Source organism: Neolamprologus brichardi, chromosome 15 (assembly GCF_056152115.1).
Source record: "Neolamprologus brichardi isolate AB-2024 chromosome 15, ASM5615211v1, whole genome shotgun sequence".
Classification (NCBI taxonomy): Eukaryota; Metazoa; Chordata; class Actinopteri; order Cichliformes; family Cichlidae; genus Neolamprologus; species Neolamprologus brichardi.
In genome coordinates, this window is record NC_142118.1 from 7,098,570 (window position 1) to 7,122,850 (window position 24,281).

General features: G+C 40.2%; 2 protein-coding genes and 1 pseudogene across 7 annotated transcripts in view; all 3 read right to left on the reverse strand.

Annotated features, from left to right (window-relative positions):
- Positions 1-2,410: 2,410 nt before the first annotated feature.
- LOC118454670 (C-C chemokine receptor type 7-like) lies at positions 2,411-3,294 on the reverse strand. The gene is made up of 2 exons (XM_087852246.1): positions 2,495-3,294; positions 2,411-2,444 (listed from the first exon to the last, which is right to left on the reverse strand). Exons 1-2 carry the CDS (start codon positions 3,292-3,294, stop codon positions 2,411-2,413), a joined length of 834 nt encoding a protein of 277 aa, XP_087708372.1.
- Positions 3,295-5,015: 1,721 nt separating this feature from the next.
- Positions 5,016-7,264, reverse strand: LOC148098388 (C-C chemokine receptor type 8-like; annotated as a pseudogene).
- Positions 6,747-24,281, reverse strand: part of LOC102790294 (clathrin coat assembly protein AP180-like) — a 31,386-nt gene continuing 13,851 nt past the window's right edge. Inside the window, exons 5-25 of one of the 6 annotated variants that reach the window (XM_006797227.3) lie at positions 23,585-23,687; positions 23,348-23,441; positions 23,125-23,236; positions 22,893-22,999; positions 22,739-22,780; positions 22,173-22,246; positions 21,420-21,432; positions 21,194-21,327; positions 20,544-20,617; positions 20,314-20,328; positions 19,547-19,717; positions 17,134-17,232; positions 15,338-15,592; positions 15,045-15,119; positions 14,613-14,699; positions 13,891-13,965; positions 11,124-11,210; positions 9,954-10,015; positions 8,993-9,076; positions 8,777-8,888; positions 6,747-8,137 (exon numbers count right to left, since the gene is read on the reverse strand). In XM_006797227.3, the coding sequence (XP_006797290.2) occupies positions 8,802-8,888; positions 8,993-9,076; positions 9,954-10,015; positions 11,124-11,210; positions 13,891-13,965; positions 14,613-14,699; positions 15,045-15,119; positions 15,338-15,592; positions 17,134-17,232; positions 19,547-19,717; positions 20,314-20,328; positions 20,544-20,617; positions 21,194-21,327; positions 21,420-21,432; positions 22,173-22,246; positions 22,739-22,780; positions 22,893-22,999; positions 23,125-23,236; positions 23,348-23,441; positions 23,585-23,687 (1,850 nt within the window). In that variant the 3' untranslated portion in view covers positions 6,747-8,137; positions 8,777-8,801. The remainder of the gene's footprint in view (positions 8,138-8,776; positions 8,889-8,992; positions 9,077-9,953; positions 10,016-11,123; positions 11,211-13,890; positions 13,966-14,612; positions 14,700-15,044; positions 15,120-15,337; positions 15,593-17,133; positions 17,233-19,546; positions 19,718-20,313; positions 20,329-20,543; positions 20,618-21,193; positions 21,328-21,419; positions 21,433-22,172; positions 22,247-22,738; positions 22,781-22,892; positions 23,000-23,124; positions 23,237-23,347; positions 23,442-23,584; positions 23,688-24,281) is intronic. The other 5 variants (XM_087851841.1, XM_087851840.1, XM_087851842.1 and 2 more) reach the window with 5 other exon arrangements.

Below are 24,281 nucleotides of genomic sequence, written 5' to 3' on the forward strand. Positions count from 1 at the left end.
TATCATGGACCCGAATGCAAATAACTGTAGGGAGGAGTACACTCATTAAGTGAGTATTTAGTTCAGAGCTCCACAAACACAGAAAATTCCGGAAGAGAATCCAAAAAACCCCCGGAAAAAAACAAGAAATCACCAGGAAATACACATAGTCAGGGTTATGTCACAACGCTCCAAAGGACGACAAAACAAGAGAATAACTGGAGACTAAGACAACACACATCCATGCACCCCGTATGTGTCTGTAGGTCAAATTGGTTCAAAAGTTTGCTGGAAAAAGGAAGGCAGTGACAGATTCCACAAGTGATGAGAGAAAAGATAAGTAGCGTTGTACATGTTTTCATTTACAAAAAAAAAAAAAAAAAAAACATACAAGAAAACATTTCATCTTTTGAGCAACTTTACATATACTGATTTGAACCAACAGTAAAACAGATAAAATGATCGTCCCCGGTGTGGTTTTAGTATCAGGGTTACAATTAGGTTGTGGTTAGGTTTCGCCTAAGGGTTAGGGTTAGGTATTCATTTTTGATTGTTAGATGTCCTCACTAAGATATAAAAACAAGTGTGTGTGTGTGTGTGTGTTATTTATTTACTTATATGAAGCAGCATTCAATTATAAATAACAAAAAACGAAAATATTCCTCTAAATATGTTCACAAATGATACATTTATATTCCTGTCAACTGACATTTTGAACTGCAAAAGCACGAGATAAACCCTTGTCAGATCTCTCTCTAAACAACACAATACATCTTTATTTAATAAAAGATTTTATCTTTTATACAGGAAGGAGAAAATAGATAAGTTGGAATGTGTTTTTTTTGTTATTATTGGTTTTGTTTTTGCTTGGAAGCTGCTTATTGTTGACCCAGATGAAAAAACACAGGAGGCTGGAGTAAACTCAAAGCAATCATTTATGCTGATTAGTAAAAAAAATTCCAGAACACGGGGAAATCAGCAAGGACCCCCCCGTAAAAAAATTAATAATAATAATAAAAAATTACATGAATACATGAGAATGAGGGGATACGATAACAGGTGCACAGCTGGAGATAATATACCTAATGAGATGGGGGAACTCAACAGAAGAGCATTGCGCCTTCTCGCAGGATCTTTTTCTGGGCAATTGTGTAACCACTACAATATGGCGCATTTGTAAAGACTAATAAACGTAATAATATGTAAATGTAAAAAAGAAGTGAAGAAAGAAAAGATAACTAAACATCTTTTAACTTACATTTTCTTTGTGAATTATAACTATAAACTATATTATCATCATTAGTATTAGGATTAGTATTATGGAATATACTACTTATTCCTTCTTTGTTAACTCGTGATTTTTGGACAGGCTGCTTTCAGCATTGTCAGGGTCGGTGGTTGGCTAGGTTTATTCTGCAAAGCTAATTGATTTGGTTTTGGACATTTTAAGATCTACTTGTATGCATTTGATGTCTGAAGTATGGCATGCAATTGTCACGGCTGGCGGGGTGAGCCGTGTGGTGTGGAGGAAAAGGAGGACCCAAAATGCAGACAGCCGATATGATGATATGAGTGAGGGTTTTATTTACAGTGCACAAATAACAGAACTGAGGGCAGGACAGAACATAAACCTAAACTGGGTGAGCTAAATAACAAACCGGAGATCATACGAACGGGGTGGGAGGCAGAGAGACGCAGACAAGGAACAGGACACCATGAAACACAGACGAGCCGACCACGAGCACAGACCGACACCCACTATATACACACACACAAGGTAATCAGGTAATCACACACAGGAGGGAAGAACAGCTGATCCTAATACACAAAGACAACTGGAGGATACAAGCTGAACACAGTGACAACAGACTCAGACCTTCAAAATAAAAACAGGAAATCCAGAACACGAGCCTTCAAAGTAAAGCAGGGAACACACAGACTGATTTACAACACAACACGGGGACATGAACAGAGCACCAAGGACAGACACAGGTAGGGCTGAATAAAGGAAACACAAAACGCTGGGTCAAAATGACCCAGGACCATGACAGCAATAGGGGATGATAACAGTTAAAGATGATTATAATGATGATTTAAACAAGATTAAAGACTATGGAGATTATACTATAATTTATGGTAAAATTATACGTATATCACTTAATACTAGGTGCTTTGTTTTGAATGTTTACCTGATTCCATGTCAACAAACATTGCATTCTATACAAACATGTTTTGCAGCTCTGGGTGAGGACCAGCTGTAATCAGCACACAGCTGATGTGAGAAAAGATGTCATCATAAAACCACCAAATACCTACAGTTTGCTGTGACAAACACAGAGTACCACAGCACCTTCATCACTGAGCAGTTTCTGCAGTGATATCTGATAACTCAGGCAGCTTTTGGAGAATTCTGAACTTCTCCATTAAATATTTAGCACTTTTTTGGCAAAGAGTGAACAAATGATTAGAAGTAAAGGCATACATGAGCGGATTCACGGCACCGTTTACAAATGTTACAGAGGCAAACGCATTCCAGGTGTCCTCACAAAACTTCATCACGGGCTTGTTATGTAGGGAAACAGCTGCTATCTCCACAATATTCATGGCACGATATGGCACACGTAGAACAAAAACAGTCACAACAATGCTGATAATCAGTCTGGTGGTCTGTGGATTGTTGAAAAAGGCTGCCCGATTCACTTTTCTGTAGAGACTGATGTATGAAAAAGCTATGACAAAAAATGCCACAAATCCTATCAGGAATCTTGTGAACACCGTCGCAATCCTCTGGCCCTCAGAGGAGTAGTGAGCTTTGCAGCGTATCCAGTGCTGATCTCTGTGCAGCTTTTGAACCACTAAAGCAGGGATGGACAGGATCGTTGAAACCAGCCACAGTGGAACCAACAGCTGCCATGCTTCAACTTCATGTAACCTCCTCTCAAAGTGCACCACCTGAAGGTAACGCTGGATGCTCATTGCAGTCACAGTCAGTAGGCTACCATAAACACTGCAGTAGCCAAGGTATGTTACCAACTTGCAGGCCTCAACCCCGAAGGTCCAACTATTGAGAACAGAGTATGTCCACAGTGGAATGGTAAGCATGCAGAGCAGGTCTGACACAGCCAGGTTCAGCATCAAACTCTGGCTCAGACTGGACATGTTCTCCCAGTTTGGCTTGAGAATCATCACAGCGATGTTTCCAAGGAATCCCAGCAGGAAGCAGATGGACAGCACTGTTGCAGGAATCAGACTTCTGGAGTCCAAAGAGGTTCCAGATGAATTTCCAGCAGAGGAGTTGTCGTTATAAGTAACCATGGTGGAGCCGAGTTGTGGTATGTTTCAGGCTTGCTGACTGTCATGCACTGAACAAGTCATGATGATATGGTGAGCAAGCTGTTCTCCTTTGATGAATCAAAGAGGAACTAATAACAGAGAAACAGTTATGCTAATGCAAACATTTGCCATTTAAATTAGGTGTGGATCATGACGAGCTTGTGGAATGAATTAACCGTTGTTGCATGTAGCAGTAAGGCTGGCTGTAAAATAAAGCAACAAGGGTTAAAAAACAAAACAGGTTAGATCTGCTCTGGCTCTGGTAATAACATGCTCATGACAGGACACACTTAAAAAGGCCAATTAACATGAATTTGAAGTTTACAGTTTAACTGCAAAAGCAGCAGATAACCCCATAATTAAAGTTGTTATATACCAGATTGGGATGTAGATGAGTACCTGCATACAGCCTGCCCTTGCATTTTTTCCCCCCACTTTGAGCTCAAATGATGGAACAAGTCAGGACGATAAGCAGGTTTCCAAGGAATCAATGAGACATCCACAGGAACAACCCCGGCACACTCTGCAGGAGTTCACCACAATATCTTATCTCAGAATCCTGCTTTATCAAAAACGATCCATTCTCAACTGCGGTGCACCTCTCTACAGGCTGCTTTGGAGTCCATAACTCCAAAGGATAAGCTAACATCAGCACACTACCTGTGGAGTGCCAAAATACCCACATAAATGATGGATTTTTGCATTCACATGCAGACCCCCTGAATGTCCGGGTTAACCAAACACATCATTGCTGTTGTCAGTTCCAAATGTGAAAGCTGGACAGAGCATAGCGGAAAAGACGAGGATGCTGAGATGGACCGGAGTGGAAGATTTGAAGAATTGCTTTAACATAAATGAAGTTCTCAGGGAGTTAACTTCTGTGCTGGAGCATTGTTTGTTTGGGCTAATAAGCTTATTTCACAGAAGAAGAAGAATAAAAGACAGAAATTGTTAGTGCCGGAAAACAAAAAGAGGTGCCAGTTTATTAGACACATGTGCACTCATACATCTCATATGTCCTTGAAAAATCAGGCTTTTCCTCATTACAGATGTAGTATGGAGTCTGTCCGACACTATAGCACCTGTTGCAAATTACTGCATCAGTGAGATGGGAATTAATAGGAATTTAGCGATACCATTATCAATATCACTTATTGAGCTGATTACTTATCGATTCTCACTGGGTTCTCATTGGCTCCATTGATGTCACGACGGGGTGCACCGGTGTGTTTTTTGAGACAGGCCCCAAAAGCAGATGTGGACGAGGAGTTGCAGGTTTAAACAAAAGCGATCCTTTATTTGGATGATGGCAGGAGTTAAACATGGAACCCTAAGCAAACTAAAAAAACACCAAGAAACAAACACTATGAAGCTCTATGACTAAGACTATAACAATGGCAATGACTACGGCAATGGTGGGGATAACAGACGACCTGACAATGACATTCAGAAAACAGAGGACTTAAATACACACATGAGGCGATCAGGGGAAGTGGAGACACACGAGGAAACAGCTGACTAGGATAAACATAATGATGCACAGGAAAGAGTAAAACTAACCACATGAACACAGAACAGAAGACCCTTTTGAAAATAAAACAGGAAACATGCAGACTTAGACATGACAACACAAGCTTAACACACATGACAGACAAGGAACCAAACACAGAAACCAACGAGACAGATGATAAAAAATCACTAACCTAAACCTCCACTAACCCCTAAAGAAGAACAACACACAAACTTATAACCAAACTAACATGAAAACTTCAAAAATTACAAAATAAAACACAAAATACTGGGTCAGAGACCCAGCCTGTGACAATGGATAATTTAAGTTCAGCTTTTTAACTCATGTAAATGAGACCTTCAATTCGGTGTGTTTCTTTTTTTTTCTGGTTTTTTTTTTGTTTATACAAAGCATAAAGTTTTTTTGTTTTTTTTAAGTGTTATCTTCATTTTAGATGTCAAAACGTATTTGCAGCTCCCAGGTTGCTGACCCCTGCCTTAGTCCAATTTGGGGGAATTCAGATATTTTCCATTACACATTTAGCATTTTTTGGCAAAGAGTGAAAAAACGATTAACCCTCTCAGGCTCAAATTAAACTTTTTGTTGCTAATGCACAACCAAGTCCTGCAGTGGTACTTCTGAGTAAAAAAAACTCATAAAATATGTATGTGGGGTAATCAGGTTGTTAGTTTTCAACTGTTGCAAATCGGCAACGCCTGCCTCGAGAGGGTTATAAGTAAAGGCATACAGGAGCAGATTCGCGGCACTGTTTACAAATGTTACAGAGGCAAAAGCATTCCAGGTGTCCTCACAAAACTTCATCACGGGATTGTTATGTAGGGAAACAGCTGCTATCTCCACAATATTCATGGCACGATATGGCACACGTAGAACAAAAACAGTCACAACAATGCTGATAATCAGTATGGTGGTCTGTGGATTGTTGAAAAAGGCTGCCCGATTCACTTTTCTGTAGAGACTGATGTATGAAAAAGCTATGACAAAAAATGCCACAAATCCTACCAGGAATCCTGTGAACACCGTCGCAATCCTCTGGCCCTCAGAGGAGTAGTGAGCTTTGCAGCGTATCCAGTGCTGATCGTCGTCCAGGTTTTGAACCACTAAAGCAGGGATGGACAGGATCATTGACACAGTCACAGCCACAGTGGAACCAACAGCTGCCATGCTTCAACTTCATGTAACCTCCTCTCAAAGTGCACCACCTGAAGGTAACGCTGGATGCTCATTGCAGTCACCGTGAAACAGCTGCCCCTAGCGCTGCAGTAAATAAGGTGTGTTACCCTGCACAGTATGTACCAGCATATAGAGGAAGTGGCTCACATCCAGAAATCCTACTAGTGGCTGGACAAAGATCAAGTGAAAGACAGCAATGAGGCTCTAATCATGGCAGCACAGGAACAAGCTCTAAGTACAAGATCCATAGAGGCTGGGGTCTACCACACCAGGCAGTACCCCAGATGGGTGAGAAGGAATTTTTTATTTTTTTTGGAATGTATACATATGCAAAACATGCAATGTTCACAAGTGCTCAATATGTCCCCCTGCAACAGATAGCTAACAATCATATTAGATTCATTATATGAATCTAATAATAGCAACTTACATTTGCTTTTGCAAGCATGACTAGAGTCACTACAGCCTCTGTTGTTGTTGTTGTGCAATTTTGCATTTAGATTTTCAAGGCCACTGCTACCTACCAGCTACCATGAAACTCGTGAATCCCCTCTTTCTAACAATATGTGCTTCAATTGTTAATTGTGAATATCCACCTTTTATTTTTTTCAGTTTCCTTTTTCATTATTTTGGGTAGTGTTCATGTCACAAACACTTTTTTTGTTGTTAAATATAAATAGTGCTGATAGAAACCAAAGCAGGCATAAGTGATGAGCTGAGGTCACTGAGATCAACAGATGTGTCTTTTATTGCATCTCATTTGGACTCACATGCAGGTGGGGTTGAGGGAGGGGGTGTGATGCCATCCATGTAACAAAAAAACAAAAGAAAGGAATCCTTCATTTTTGATATTCATCCACATTCTTCTTGTTTTTAGGTGCCATTTTTATTTTTCCTTCAACACTTTGTTAATGCCACAATGGATTAAGATACAGTCACTTTTTGAAATAATACACAGAACATCCAGCGTATACTCGAGTGCTTTACAGTGAGCCCGTTATCCTTAAGCAGCACATGAACAAATGTACCAACCGCTGCTCTATCACAAATCGCCCAAAAACAACTGAGGCCAATCACAAACACTCCCTCGTGTCTTTGTTTCCACGTTAACTTGGACTCATCGTACGTAGAGACAAAACAAGGAATGGAGCTCTTTCAAAGTGCCTCCCAGATTCACCTGTTTCACGTCATCATGCAGTACCACTCCACACCAGCAAAGGGCGACACAGCACACACTCTGAGCAACATTTCCACTCAATATTTGTTACAGCTTCAGAGGTATGTACAAAGTGGGAAACTTTTTAGTCTACTTGCATTTTTATCCAACCATATAATTTAATGTAACTAAAAATATATGATACACTTTTTCACTTAAAATAAAGAAAATATGTATAATCTGTCATTTAAAATAGTCTAAAATGCATATGTCAATTTTTGCATGTTTCATACAATCCCTAAAAAAAGATAATGTGAAAATGAAACGAAACACTGTTTTTTAATGTCTTTAGTGATAAGCCCAGATTTGCAGTGCAAGTGGTGTTTAAGTACATTTTGATAAGGAGCTTTCGTCCAAAAAAACTTGAAGTAGACAGGTAGGATGGATGGCCATCAGATATATATGGGTACAACCAAGTCTTTAATGACAATAAACAGTATTAGTCTGAACAACAGGGATAGAGGAGTGGGAGTTGGCCAGTGAAGTTACACCGAACACAGTTCACATTGAACAACACAGTCCTCGTCTGGGAGATGCGCAAAGAAACCAACATATATCCACCATTCCAAGTCAGCTGATACGCCAAAATCCAGAATGAATCTAAATACACATTTACTGATTTTTTTTGTTAATTTTTCTGTAGTATATTAAGTAAATGTTAACACTGAATAACACACACACCCACACACACATAAACGGAATTCTCTTTTTCTGTATCTAGGGTTCACATTCACAGTTGTGCTACAACATTAGATAAAGAGGGCAGGTTGCTTTCAGGGGTCGTGGCTGGTAGGGGGGGGGGGCAAAGATCGAAGAGTTGATGGCTGGCTGAAGGGGCTGAGAAAAAAAGGGGGGGGGGGGGTGCAGACATCCACATCCACAGAGCTCCAGACACGATGACAAACCTACAGAGAGAAAGAACATGGTCTTGTCTTAGCTTAGCAGACACAACATATTGCATTATTAACACTATTGTTAAACGGCCTGAAACTGGCATGTGATATCTGATTTACTGTGACAAGATGTTTTCCCTAACCCTAACGTCACATATTTGGTTTCTTTACCTTATCGGTACTGTTGTGGATCCCAATCCAAAGCAGCTTTTAGCACATTTTTTTTTTGTAAATGCTGATCACTTAAAATTTGTGAAGTCTACTTTCAGAAAAGATCTTGATATTTGCCAGTGACTTCTGTCTGTTTGCAAAAAAAAAAAAAAACCCTCAGAAAAACCACCCTTAATTTTATCTTCAGGTCTGGGAACCACTTTTCTAGCATCAATTTGAACTTGCATGTGGTTATTGTTTAAGGCTCCTTATGCTTTGCCATTTCATGACATATGAGTTATTTTAGTTTAGCAATTGCACAACAGGTTTACAACAAGCAACGAGCATGTCTACATCTTAAGCAGAATAACTGATGGTAGAAGTGCTGTAGATCACTGTTATGCTGAAACCCCAGCCTGTTCTACAGAGAAAAACTATATGAATGTTATCCGTAATGAGAGGAATCTGCAGTTTCAGCATACTATCAGTAAAGATGTGTACCTTGGGGGTTTCTGGATCAGTCAGTCTACATGAAGTCCTTAATATTGAGGTCATCCAGAGCGTTCCTGGGTGGTGGAGGCTTCCTGGGGCTCTGGGCCATTCCAGGAGACATCTGTAAAACACCTTATTTTAGCACTCATATTCTTTCTTTTGTCATTGTAACCTGTGCAAATAATAATATTTTCCATTGTAAAAAAAAAAAATCAAGTGTGTTACCGGTGCTCCTGGGGTCCCCCCAGCGGCTGGGAAGCCTGGTCTCGCCATTGGCATCATGGGAGCCCCAGCAACTGGTGCTCCGGCCTGATGGAATGGAAAAGAGTCAATAAAACTAGATGTCTGTTATTTTATGGGTGTGTGAGGGCCACCCAAGGGGGGTGATTGTCCATTAGTTATCCAGTAATGGCCTGCCTGGGCATTACTAGACTGGACTGGAGGTCTTACCATGGTGAAGCTAGGGTGAATCCCCATAAAAGGACTGACACCCATGGGTATGGTCTAAAGGTGTGGACGAGAGGGGATGGAGAGGAGGAGGTGGGATGTTACTATACTACATTTCAGATGAAAATATGGCAAAATGAACACAGAAAACAAAAATTTAAGGTAAAAGAAAAAGGACAGACACACCAAATGCTGGACAAAACAAGCTGGCACACAAGAAACGAGGACACGCCACAACAGAAAGCCCAACTTCATCTTCAGTTTTTGTTGTCTATTTGCATATGAACAGAGGTTCAGAGAGCAGTGAAGCTTGTTTCATGTAGCCTTCAGATGGAAGCGTCAAACCAACTGCAATGTCCAGGTTTGCCTCAACTCAATCAGGTTTCAAAGAAAACTCAAAAATTAATAGCTGTTTCCAAGCAACAGCTTCTTAATGCAGTACTATCACTTCCCCCTCCATCACTCTCCAGTGAATATTCCAGAAACACACATTAGGCTGAATTAAGTTTATGCCCTGCTTCCTAGTTTTATGGTACACCTGGAACCTGGAGAGCTGGGCCATATTGAAAAGAAAGAGGACAAATCTCCAAAACATAAGCATTTGTTATTAGTTGTTTTTTTTCCTGTTTCTTTTCCATATGGTGATGAAGGCGACACTTGTGACTGCTGCTACAGGTTTGCCCTATCTGTCGCTGGCATGCGGCTCCACTCCATGCTTTAAGACACAGACAACATTTACCATCGGAGCACCCCAACTTGGGGGAGCTACCTGAGGGGCCGCTGGAGTTCCCATTGTGAGATCTTGGAAGGAAAGAAAGAGAGAAAAAAGGTACTGCAAAAAAATCTGTCGCATCATTTGTAACTTGTAATTTACTGCAGTGATTTCTAAGTTACAAGACAGTCAGTTAAAGCAGATGTTTGCCATTTTAGTAGATGAGTTTCTTTGCTTTCTTTTAACAGAGGTGGAAAGATTAATAAGTTGGCTTATCTTTAACACAAGCACTCTTAAAGTTCACAAGAATGATTTACTTTCATAAATAATTTTAAGTGTAAAGAAACTTATTTGTGGTTTATAGGGAAGTTAGAGCTACTTTTTTTTTTTATTGTGAACTAAGTGTCAGATGGAGTCACACACTCAAAAAATGACTCTTTGCCCTCATAAACTTTAAGCAACAATTTTGAATAAAACACAGATGAAATGTATAAAATCAAAAGGTTTATTTATTCAAATAATTAATCATTAAGAAAAGTATGCTTGAATATAAAATTAATCTATCCATTCTTTTACTCCCAACAGTTATGGCAGATGGCTGCCACTCCGTGAGTTTGGTGCTATCAGAGGTTTCTTCCTTTTAAAAGGGAGTTTTTCCTTCCCACTGTCACCAAGCACTTGCTCATAGGTGGTCATCTGATGATTGGTGCTTTCTGTAATATTATAGAGTCTTTACCATACAAAATAAAGCAACTTGAGACGATTGTTGATGTGATTTGGTCCTACAGAAATATAACTGATTTGAACTGAATATTGAATAAATGTAATGAATGTACGCCACTCAAATAAAATTCATTTGACCAAATTCCCTAATGTTTTACATTGTAACAAAATGATAAGTATTCAAATTACTTAGTTAGCATTTTGGGCATGTATAGCATAAATAGGTTTGGCTCTGTTAAATATAAAAGAAAATGTGACTGCCAGCACATCTAACATTCTCAAGACTGCTTTTCTCTTTTGTTTAATATGTAAAGAAGTGACTCTCAAGCCTTTCACAATTTATTTAGAATGAATAAATAAAGCAAATCTTGCAATTTAAGAATCTCTGCTGGAGAACAAACAAGCATATTTCTCAAAATGTTAATTTACTGCATTACATAGTCCAGAAATCTAGAAATCTAAAACTCTACTTACTACTTGCCATGTTAGCCATAGAGGTGTCAACATCCCCAGCCTGGGGAGTCACTGTGGGCTTCATTACATCCCCTAGGCCATCAAATACTACAGCAGGGAGGAGGTGCAGCAAGGAAGGGAGAAGATGGACAGGGGAGGGAGATATTAGTATCCTTCACTACAAGCAATTCTCACACTCTACTACAACTCAGGAGCAGGCCTTCTTATTACTTGGGATATTACCATGACAACCAACAGATGTCTCCATGACAACAGCGAAAAGAGAGCATTGAAATGTAACCTACTGAGGAAGAGTTGGTTCATTTAAAATACGACATATGGTTTCTTTTTGGAAAATACTAAATCTTAGTGAATTTCAATCATGGGAAATAGAATATAACATAAAACCATTGAATATATGACTCAGGAGACATCTGTTATGATCAATTGCAGTAAGATAAAGAAGTTTAAAAGTACGTATATATGTGGGACAGATATAAACCTGAGCTTGCTTCTGCATAGCATCAAACATGATGTCAAGAATGTGACCGTTAACGTAGTTTTCCCATGAGTTTGTGACTGCTGCAGAAACTGGCATGAGGGCAGAAGCACTGAAGCTAGAATGAAGCTGGGTTAAATGCTAAAGAAGCACTGAATAATAACTGCTACTTCACACAGTCCTCATAACCATCAAGCATCTGGTGTTTCAGGAGACAGTGCAGCTGAGCTTGCCTTGCACCACCGCAATGCAGTGCACTGTGGGAAATTAGCGTGTTAAAGAGCAAGGGGACTCACCCAATCAAATGGCAGGAAGCAAGAAATGAGCCAGCCCAAGAGCCAGATGGAGAAAGAGAGCAAGGGAGAGAGAAAGAGAGGAGAGTAAAAAAAAAAAAAAAAAAAGCACAGATGCCAAAGAGAGAGGGGGGAAAATGCAACGAGGTTTCAATAGAGTGTTTTTTTTTTTCTAAGGAGGTTATTGTATGGTTGATAGAAAGGAAGGAAAAGAGAAAGAGTTAAGCCTTAAAGCAGAAGTATTGCAGACCATTAGTTATATAATATGAGACCAGCAGCACAAAAGGAGAGGACCAGGAACGACATGAGCAGGGATCAAGTATTGAAAGGTGAGAAAAATTGGAGGATTTTCCCAAGAATATAAGTCATCATGAGCAAAATGTGATGCTGTTATCATGAAACTGAAGCAAAAACCAAGCCAGCAGCAACATGCACCATTTTGTGTGGCACAAACAATGTTGATGTATGTTGCTGTTAAAAGTTAATAAATACAATCCAAAGAGAAGCTGCTGACAGCAAACTATTTCATTAACCATTACCAAAGTTAATAGAAACAGTAAGTGATACATCCACTGACACGAAACAGCTAGTCTGGCAAGCAAACCGATTTTAAGATTATCAAAGAAAGTGTTAGTAAAATATTGTAAAGTGATATTATGGTATTAGCAGGACAACAACAAGGCATCGTGCGTGTTATTACAAGATGAACAGCTGTAGCCATGGATGAATTATCAGGTTAGGGCCTCTGAGCTAAGCAGAAACCCCGACCTATTCTTTTTTGGACAGGGCATCCAGGACCCAAAAGGCAGGAGAAGCAAGGTCGACAGAACTATTAACACATAAAAGTTCGAAAATATGTTTAAGTCATGTTAACTCATCAACCAAAGCCTTACTGTATTCAAACAATATCCATCCATTCGCTTCCGCTTATCCTTTTCAGGGTCGCGGGGGGCGCTGGAGCCTATCCCAGCTGTCATAGGGCGAGAGGCAGGGTACACCCTGGACAGGTCACCAGTCTGTCGCAGGGCCAACACACAGGGACAGACAACCATTCGCACTCACATTCATTCGCACCTAGTGACAATTTGGATTATCCAATTAACCTATCCCCACAAGCTGCATGTCTTTGGACAGTGGGAGGAAGCCGGAGTACCCGGAGGGAACCCACGCAAACACGGGGAGAACATGCAAACTCCACACAGAAAGACTGCGGCCTGATGGTGGAATTGAACTCAGGACCTTCTTGCTGCGCGGCAACAGTGCTAACCACCATGCCACCGTGCTGCCTTCAAACAATATATTATTACTAATATTATGAATCAAATCATTTTGTGCTGTCTGTCATTTGCAGAACATACATGTGAACCTGTTGATGTCAAGTATGCAACTGTTTTTGTTTTTGGCAAGTGTCAGAAAAAAACATAAAATTATAAATTATGTTTAGCAAGCCAAAGCAAAAAAAGGTGGTCCTTAAAAGAGGAAGGAGAGTAGAGGGGAGGACTTTGGACTTAAGGAACTTGAGCAGCACTGACTTTGCTGAGAGCATGGTCTGAAAGGTGAAGTTCTGATGAGTGAGTGAGTGAGTAGTTTGTTACCGCATATATATTAATAATATAGACTCATATTTGGAGCGCATGAGTCCATCATTGAAATAATTGTTGAGTGGGGAATTCTATAAATGAGCATGCTTGTTTGGTACCATGACCCCATCCAGTCAGTCTGTGAGGACCTCTGGTTAATGTTCTCTCTTTTATTCCACGCTTACAGACTTTACAAAACAATACCATCAGTCTATTTCCACTTTAAACTCGACAAAAACAAATCTTAATACAGAGGCTTTAGCTCAGGAGCCTCCAGACCTGTGCTCATAATATCTGTTATGAAATCCATCCATGACCACAATACATGCAGTGAGAGGGAACTATTTCATACAAACATGATGATATAACCTTCACTGATCACATTCAGGTTGGCACTTCCACATCTGAGGATTTACCTGACATCAGTTCAGCACCGGGGGCAACAGGAGCAGGGGCAGCAGCAGCAGCTGGAGCATCTCCTCCTGTGGGCTCTGGCAGGTCAACCAAAAAACATAAACACAGTCCACCATTCATTCCATGACAGGGTCGCAGTGGGTCGAGCCATTTCCATCGCAGCATTAAGGCAAAGAAGGGGAACAATCAGCCTTCAGCTTCACACTATTAATGTCAGACAAAATGCTTAGAGTTAGAAAAGAGGGCTTAAAAGCATGAGCGCAGGATTTTTGATTTCAGAAAATGAAAACATCACACACGCATACTGCTTATAAAAATGGCCTTTTCACATGTAACACTCAGATATACACAGCAAGGAATTTTAGTTGTTAGATTTGTGCTCGTAATCCTGTTTTTCTAGAGGATAAATGAGAGCAAGTATAATTGTGCTGAAGTAGTGTAGCCACTTTTAGTTTAAAAGAAAGAAAATCTTGAGCCAGAGTCATTATTAGAAGCTGATAAATACTTTGACTCATCTCAGCTATCTGTGTGCGAATCTCCAATAATGTATCCACCCACATGAATAACAAGAACAAAATATACAACAGCAACAATCGCAATAGCTATGATCATAAAGGAGAAAACCTGATGGTTTCAAAATCACTTGTTTCATTTTATGTCCTTCGCTTCCTCAGCGTGAACAAGAGAGGCAGAGTGAGGGGAGGTGGTCATGTGAGTTACCCACCACCAAACAGATTCATGATGGCTCCTGTGTCAATTTTGGATGGGGGTGCTGAGGAGAGGATGGGGGCAGAGGAGCTGAACACATCCGCTGGAGGAGGCAAGGTGGAGATTATGTTTTTAGACCCCAAACACGCACAAATACACACTAAACACACACACACACGGAAACACGGAGATTATAATGCACAGTGCGCTTTTATCAAGTTCAGTTTCAGTGCACGCAGTACATGCCGGAATAAGAAAAGAGGTAAGTGTCATTCACTAAATGCTTCAGACAGCTCAGTGGCTTTCAGCTGACCCATAACAGAGCAATCTCATTTCCTTCTTTACTTCCCTGATCAAAGCCAAGGACAAAGCTGAAAAACACAGACAGCAAGACAGGATATGAGAGTAAGAGCACGCGCAAGATGGCAGATTGAGTGCAAAAGGGTACCTGCTGAAAACAAGTCAGCACTGGGAGCGGGGTCTGTTTTGGAGAAGCTCGTGTCTGGCATGGAGTCAACGATATCTACAAATACATGCGCACCCAAGACAGGAATATTAAAAAGCTCAAACTCTTTCAACTGGAGAGGCAAAGCTGCAAACATGTGCACATTTTCCCTCATAAAAATAATGACAAAAACAAATGGCAAACAGCCTCAAACCACAGAGTCAAGAAGACACCAGCCTGCCTCAGTATGATGCGATAATTACTAATGCCGGACCACACACATCTCCAATGTTTACCACTGAAAAGGTCAATCCCAGGGCTGGTGGTGCTGGCGGCAATAGGAGCTGAAATGGTTGCAGTGGTGATGATGGTGTTGGATGAGGAGGTGAAGAGCGGTGAAGGGGAATGGGAAGGGGAGGGCTGGGGCACACCGGAGCTAAAACAGGCATCCAAGGAACTAGCCGGGTTATTGCTCTCCACTGACATCATGCCGAAAAGGTCTAGACCTGAAGACGCTGCGTTGGTGCTACCATCTGAGGGAGCAAAGGGGTCTTTTGGGAAGAAATGGGGGGTGTTGGGGGTAGGAAAGAAATGTAAAACATTGAGAGAAGGGGAATGTTAGACATTGACTTTGATACAAAAGAGAGCAGACATACGGCACTGAGCAAAGGCTTAGGTCAATTCTAGACATTAGATATCTGGTCCCCCACAGAGGCCTGATCCCAATATCAATGCGTCAGTCTGTCTTTACACAAAAAGACAGTGAAAAGTGAGAGACAGGCTGACACAGAAAAACTGCAGCAAGTGCTTCAAGATGCTTGTGTTCCTTTGAGAACTGGTGCTGCATCAAAGAAAAAGTGCAAGCGCAACAATTACTGATTTGAGGGTGAACTTATGAAGCTACTCACTGCATTATTTTTCAACATTTTTGCACAATACTGTATGTTACAGGAGTACCGCAATAACCACAAGAAGGAGGTCAGAGAAATGGAAAACATCAGATGGGAATGATAGGAGGTGAAAATGTGCAGAGCTCCAACATACTCCTGCTGTCAGTCGTAACAGTTACAGCTATAAATAGCATCTGTGATGATGGGAGAGAAAATGACAAACAACTGGAGCGGATATTAAATCCTTTCACAGTCCATAACGTTAGGAACTTCAAATAAAACCAGGCAGTCTTCTCCATAACAGAAAGTCTAAAGTTTTCTTGTGATGACAAAAGACAAGCATGAATATTCTTGCTCTTGAACGCCAATAACAAGATTTCCCTTCCATACCCAAGCAGTAATGATGAATGAATCCATACTACCTGCACAAAGACGTGAGTTTAAACCCTCATTAACCTTTACACATTCACAACCACAGGCATCTACATCTTTCTCTGTAAAGTTATAACATTTTCTTCTTTCACAGTCATAATAAAAGAAATACAAAAACAACATAACAAACAATATATTCCATTAAAGTCCTGCATTTTAACAACTCTTTGTTGTGCCCATGTTATCTCCATGTTCCGAGTTCAAACTACGGAAATGCACAGAAGCCGAAAGAATACCTTCCTAACTAGGAAAATAAAGCATGTAAGTAAAATATAGTAATTATTGATGAGAAACTCTGACTCACACAATTAAATAAATATGCGCATTTTTTAAAAGTTACAGGAGAAAATATAAAGCCACGATAGCGTGACTCGACGTACACAAACAAAAGCTAGCATTATTTTAATAGTTTAATAGTTACACCTGTACCTTTTCTACTGTGAGTTTATTACTCCGTGTAATAAAAAAAACAACAACTTTGAAACAATTGGTTTTTATTTTAGATAGCTGTAGCTGTTGAAGCCAGCAAATCTTTAAAGCTAATTAAGCTAATATTAGCATCACAAATTAGCTCACAGCTTCTTTCCTGTTGAGGTTTTGAGTTTTTAGCTAACTTGCTTTGCTGTATTGTTTGTATGTTTTCATGCAGAAAACATGTAAAGAAAGAATTGCTTAACTGCGTGTTTTTTGTTGTTGTTGCTTTCTCATGTATGCCACTGGCTGACACACATACACACTCTCTCTCACACAGACAGATGTTAGTCACCCACCAGTTCCAGCGTTGGCAGCTGGGGTGGATGTAGCAGCAGCCCCACCTTCAGCTGCTCCTGCGGAGACCTCAGCGGCAGGAGCAGAACTTGCAAAGGCTTCTGCAAAACCCCAGGAGAAGACAGAAACGCGGAGAGAGACAGATGAAGAAATAAGGATAAAAAAGAGAGAGTCAAAAAGCCAGAGGAAAACAAGACTATTAAGAAAAAAGAACAGAAGATTAAAGCGTTTAAGTTGCAGAAGCATTTTAAGCTGTTTTCAGCTTTTAGAAACAGCAGCGTACAGAACTGTTATGTGACATCAATGACTGACAGGTGAATGAGCAAATGGGAATACAGACAGGAGGCATTACAGCAAGGATTAATCTAGTGCACAAAGAGCCGAATAAGCCAGGACTCTACAAGTGTTACAGCTGCCATCTGTAGCTGTAGACATGTGACAGGGTTTGATAGAATTGCTTTTCAGAGATCAAAGAAAAGCATTACGGCCTATCAAACAGGATGCATGAGAGCAGCAGTGTATATACAAGCCAAAAGTGAACATGTGGTGAGTATGTGGAGAATATCTGTAGAAATATTAAGTCTAAATCTGATTGTACATTTTGTATGGATTAAAATAATGTGATTAAATGTGATTGCTTTCCCAAAAAAAGCACATCACATAAAACTGCGTACCACCGATAAACGATTAAAACACAACTCATCACTAAACTGCTTGTAAGTCATTCTTATTATCATATTAGCTAGTTCATTCATTTAAATTCTATATCGAGATATTTTTCACATCAGAATTTCACTTTTAGTAATTTAAATAATGACACTTTTCATGACACTAAAGCATAGTTACTGCCCACATAGTTACACACTTTACCCAAGTAAATTTCTTCCAAGAAGGAGCAACCCTGAATGGTGACAAGATTTCATGTACCTCTCGAAATCTGATCAATTCCGCTCGTAGCATTTCGAAATAAAAGTTGCGATTGCAGTACTGTACTTAGCTGTGGAAATAACAGCTCATGGAGAATTCGGACCACCCTGTGCACCACTTAGTGCACAGTACTTTTAGTAATAGACTGATTTTTTGTTTGTTGCTACAAGATCAGACACAGGAAATCTTTTATACCACACGTTAGCCACTATCCCACTCTCCGTACTACAGTAGATTATTATTATGTCACGGAGCACAGGAAAAGCAAGCCAAAGGTCCAGAACTACAATCCTGGCTCTGCACAAATTCAGCCAAGCAATGAACTGATCAAGAACAACTGGCATGCAACATCTCTCAAAGCTATGCTAGAATAATAGTTTATTGAACAGGTTTTGATGCATCAACTGCAAATTAACAATGCCCTATTTTGCCCCCAAATCTTTATCTAGCAAACCTTTCAACTATGACGAGAAAAACCCCACTCAGCACAGCCACGCATGCCTGGGAGTGGAACCTAACCAGTCAGCCGGCTTTTTTGTCTTTGGCCTGTGGTGGTAACGCTGTCTGGATTTACAGTTTCTTGTAAATCTTGTAGAGTTTCTATCAGAAGAAACTTTGCAATCTTCACCTTGTAGTTAGACCCTTCATGTTCACCCAATATGTGTTCCTGTCACTAATGTGCACACTCTGTGAGCCCAAAGCAAGAGGCACACCTATTGAGTCTCCTCACTAAGAAACACTTTTAATAACCCTGCTGAAGTATAGACAGTGATAAGTTACAGATTAATCTTGTGAAATAAGTCAGCATTGCTGCAGGGTAGCTGATAGTTCCCCCAACTCTACCCTCACATGAAAATGAACAACGTCACAAGAAAATGAACATAGTAACCTCCAAAATGGCAAACCATAGTTCACAAACCATCTTTTCTACACAACCTGCATGGAAGCATTTCTTTCTTTTCACGTTCTTTTAACGCTGAGTAATATCAATACCGGCCAAAATTACAATCAGCATCTTGTTAATAAATTGCTGTTTTTAGGGCATCAAAGTCAAAAAGATGCTAACAGAGGCAGGGACTACTACACTGTCATGAAATGTGGCATTAGGAAATGAAAAGTGAAAATTCAAGTGATAAGTTTTTCTAAATATTGAGTAGCATTTTAAGCTATTAAGTGTGTATATTTTGACATGGTTAATCCATAATCAAATGTATTTAGTCTGTTTAAATATAACTAAATAATGTGGGGCTATAATTTTAAGGCAGTTGATAGGGATGTGCATCAATCCAGTACGCAGTGAGAGTTTTTGATGATACAACTTTGCTTGCAGTGGACAGACAACAACTGCCATAATTCAGCAAAGTTCTGTCTACATACTGTACGTGTTTGAGCATGCAGTCGTCTGTGTTATCATATCGTGTGATGGGTTTTACAGTTGAGCTTCCCAGAGTGATTCCTTCGTAGAGAATTTTCTGGAAGCCCACTGACCTCCCAACAGATCCACATTGGCGGCACCAGGGGAGGTGGCAGCTGCTGTGCTAGTGGGAGGAGCTAGAGAGACTCCAGGTTCTGCTGCTGCAGGTGTGGGCGATGCCGCTGCAAGGGAGGGGGTGGGCTCAGCTGCGAGGGTGGGTTCAGATAGCAAGGAATCGCCCATTTCTTCCAATACCAGCAGGGGTGTTTGAAATCCCCATAGAAAGGAGGCAAAATAAACCACAAAAGAGGAACCAAAATAGCCAGTGGAGTCACCGTTGGGAGAGTGAAGGAAAAAAAAGCCAAAAGAAAGGTCAATCCAAATAAAGCCCAATAAAGATCATTTAGAAGTGGCCAAAAAAAAGAAGAAAAACCCGTATTTTTAAACAAATTAAAAGTCACCAAATGATCCAGCATTGTCCAGTCATAACCAAGAAATAAATATTAAAAAGCAATCAACCAAAACAGCCCCCATTATAAACCAAAAACAGACAATGGAGTATGTGGAGGGAGGGGAGGGAGAAGGCAGAGAGAAACAAAGAGAGTACTCAGACTAAGAGAACAGCTCGAGGAGACAAACAGGGAAGTAACCATGTGACACTGCTGCAATGTTGTCTATTTTTATATTTTCTAAATAGAGAAACAATATATTGCCTCCAGGTTGCTTCAATTTCATATTACAGCAAGAAAACCAGGAAAATCAAGGCAACCTGGAGGAGGTTTTAAGAATGGACTAGTCTGGACCAGATCCTACAGGTGAAGTAAAGAGGAGTTGCACTCACCTGATCCAAGAAGATCTACGGAGGCAGAAAACAAAGAAACAGGGAGAAGATATGTCTTATTCTGGAGCTTTGATTTGATTCTCTAGTCAACTCCAATGAAAATAGACTGTTACGTGTTCACTAAAAGGACTAGATTACCTGTCGTTCTTTCTAACAATGACTACGACGAAAACCATGTGCATGATATCAGACGAGCCAGCAGCTGTTCTAAAGGAAGGAGGGCCACTTACCTCCCCAAGATGTGGGGCCAGCTGATGGTGCTGAAGGGCCAGTAGAGGCCAGTGGATCCAGATCTAGCAATGAACTGGAAGATGATAAAGTTTTAACCACACTTTTCTGAGTGAAAGTTTTCTGCTGCACATGATCAATAGTTTACTTGCACTTAATCAGCTGGGTGAGGTTAAAATAGCACTGTTGTAGTGACATTTTGTTACCTAGCACTAAAAGAAAGTGGAGACAACATCGTGGGAAATGTCTTGCTTCTGAGATCATTTACCCATCATCCAAATTATACATGTGAAGTAAATGAAATGAGAAACTAAACTGGGCAAGCAGACACCAAAAAAAAAAAATCACAATTCGTGATTTCTGTCTGTCTATTAGAATTCTGTTGTTCCCAATCACTTCCAATACCACTTACAGCTGACTGTGGAATATTTCATAGAGAGGAAATTTCACACTGGACATGTTGCACAGGTGGCATCGTATCATGTTATCGCGCTGGAATTGGATTGATTGATTCTGATGGGTGGTGATTACTTTTGGCAATACTGACAATACAGATACACTGTAAGTATATGGTATTTTATAGATGTTAACAAAATCCAATGTTTTTTGAAAGGTTGTATTGTCGGGGTATTTACTAGAAATAGGAACCTACTCTTCGGCCGGTTCAGGAGCAGCTGAAGCAGCAGCGCTGCCAGCACTGTCCCCAGGAGGAGGCTGCAATGTGGGAACAGCATTTGAAGATTTGGCTGGAGTTGACGTTGGAGACACATTGTTTGTAGGAGATCCCTGGAAAGTAGACAGACAAGCCCCCTTTCAGTGCTGATTCAAAATATAAAAGGCTAAAGAAAAAAACAGACTACTTTAAATGTGCATCTTACCTTTGTTGGAGACCTGAAAGTGGAAGAACAAGAGGAGGTATAAGTGATGTGCTTAAAACAAACTGCTTGACAAAAGCTCAATTTTACAGATCATTTTAAACTCAATATCGGGGATTCAAACAAACATTTAAGATAGACTGCATCATATGTGATCATATGAAGAGTTCATTTCCAAAGTACCATAATATATAATCAAGTATGAAAACAAGAATAAAATCCAGCGCATAAGATTTGTTAAATCAGTCTGATTTTGCCAGCTTTTATTTCATTTTCAGTTTGACTTGGGAATGAAACCCTTCATATAGCGATTCACATTGCATATTAGCGTATGACAGTACACATGGTGATCTGCTGTTTACCAAAACATGTGTCTCCCAGAGGTCACGCATGTAATCACACCGACACACACATTTCCACATGTGAACTATTCGATTGATCCAGTTCATAATTCACATGTGAATAATGTGCACATTTATTACCTGGGGGAGGGTGGGGCGAGAGGTGGGACAGTAAATACATCTAAATAGTTAGTAAACTGCAAACGAAACATAACACATATGCTCACCCTTCACTGGTGTTTCCAAATCAACGTAAAGGAGAGTAAAAGAGAGGAGGGGTTAAAGGAAACTGTAGAAATACAAAACCTGTTTCTACCGATATTTCTATTGGCTACTCGTGAAAACAAAAGCGGGAGATAGAAAGAGTTATCCTAATGTTTTTACTATGACGTTGCAAAGAAATGTTACGTCTTACCCCTTCTTTCCACCTTTTATATCCTCCAGGCCGTTCATGTGGGTTTCCAGAGATTCTAGGATACTGCTGGGAGCCTGAGCAGAACAAAGAAAATTCAAACTGGAATCGCAACTCAAATCTTAAATCATCTCCTCAGATACATTCCAGCCGAGGTTTAATCGCCAGAAACAAGAGTGAGAGAAAATCCCACTGCAATAGTCGCATGCATGTGTCTATGCACACACAAACACGAGAAGGATTTGTGTGTTTTGCGTGACTTGTTTGTCAAATTAAAGAAAGGTCAACGTGCCAACACTTCATCCTGTAAACAGGCACTCAGCCAAAATAACCCCTTTGTTTCTGTGGTTACCGGTTCCTCGAGAGGTTTAAAGGGGCAGTCCTCGTCATCCGAGTCTGCTAGATCCACCACTACCCCTGGGTGGAGACACTGGGTGGGGAGATGGTGGTGGGTGAGACATGGGCTTCTGTGTATGCATGTGTGTGTGAGAGGAGATGGATATATTCTTGATCCCATCGCTTGCAAAGTGGGGATTAAAAAACCCTGAGAGTTGTGATATGTAACTTACATAGTTGATGTCGGGAATGTCATTTTTGTCAACTCCAACTGTCTGTTAAAGAAAAGAAATATATATATATTTAAAAAACAATATTATCACACTGCACAAACTCAGTTTTTACAGTCACTATGTGAGTCAAAAGAAAAAGGACCGCTGAGGCTACCTCAGCCAGCTTCATGAATTCTCCAATCTTTGTCACCCTGGTCAGGAAACGCTTGTAGATCTCCAAGGCCTCCTTGCATTCACTCTTCTTCATTTTGAAGAATTTCTCTACACACAAAAACAAGAAGTTTGCTGACTGACAAACACCTTGTCCATCTTTTTTGATTATCATCGGTGAAATGAAAAAAAAAACAACAACCCTGCAATCTATTCACTTTAAGCGGACTACTAACCTAATAGGTTGATGATCCCATCATTGTAGGATGCAAACAGTTTCACCAAATCCTTGAAGAGAAGCAGAAATGCAGCATTGATGATCCCATTGTTCAGCTCCTTGGGATGAACCTGAGAGGAGACAGGACAGAGATAAGTAGGGCTGTCTGAGGTTCTGTTCATCCAAATAAATAAATAAGAAGAAAAAGAAGGAAAAGTGTGCAAATCAAAGCAAAGACGCACATCAAACTCCAGGAGTGTGTCGATCTGTGTCTGCAGAACAGGCATGCCTTTCAGCAGCTTCTCAGTGGTCATGGTTCTCATCACTCCATCAGCGCTGAGGTAACACAACAGAGAGAGTATTTTACATAAAAGAAGAGCTACAGGTTTTAACCACACGCTAAGTAAAAGCATGTAAAAGAAAATGCTAATGGCCAAACAAGTGTTGCTATGACTGCATGCACACCGAGTTTACCGTACCCTTTCTTGACTCTGGTGAAGTCAAATGCCATCTGGCGGTAAGCAAAGGCTTTCTCATTCAGGTATCGTCCATACCGCCTGATGAATGTAGACATGTCATAGCCTACACAAAATGAAATCAAAATGAAATGATTGTTGAACAAAAAGCTAATAGGCTTCTTGCTGTCTGCTCGTATTTGTTTCTTGATTATTTCTATTATTTGTCATTTGTTTCTCAACAGCTCACTTCATGCATTGATCTCTTTTTGTCCTAGTGGGAAAATATATTTTAGAACCTGCAGTAAACAGTGTATCCCTAAAGCAGTCAATATAACAGGAATCACAATTTCTCCATGTGTAGCTGAGACAGTTTGGTCCATAATTTGCTGAACACACAATTTTGTAGCCTCTGTACATTACCACAGTGGTAATGTACCACATCAAACAAAAATATAATGCAAATGATTATAAACCTGAGAGGGTTCATTCAAAGGGTTTGCATTTAGGAATTTTAGCGATTTTTTTTTATGTAGCCCCCATTTGCAGAGACTAAAGTGAATCTGCCAATTCAAGTGAGACCTGTCATCTTATTATTTCATGACAAATGAAGTCACAAGACACAAAATTTGATATAATAAGGTTTCATAGCTTTTCACTGCAATTATAGGGGCCCAAAGGGATGTCAGTGCAAGTTAGTGAGGTCGTCATTTGGCTAAAA

Coding starts and splice junctions, on each gene's coding strand:
- LOC118454670 (XM_087852246.1), bottom strand. CDS start 3,294: ATGGTTACTTATAACGACAACTCCTCTGCTGGAAATTCATCTGGAACC. Junction 2,445..2,494: donor TGGAATGCGTTTGCCTCTGT/AACATTTGTAAA, acceptor CCTTTACTTCTA/ATCATTTGTTCACTCTTTGC.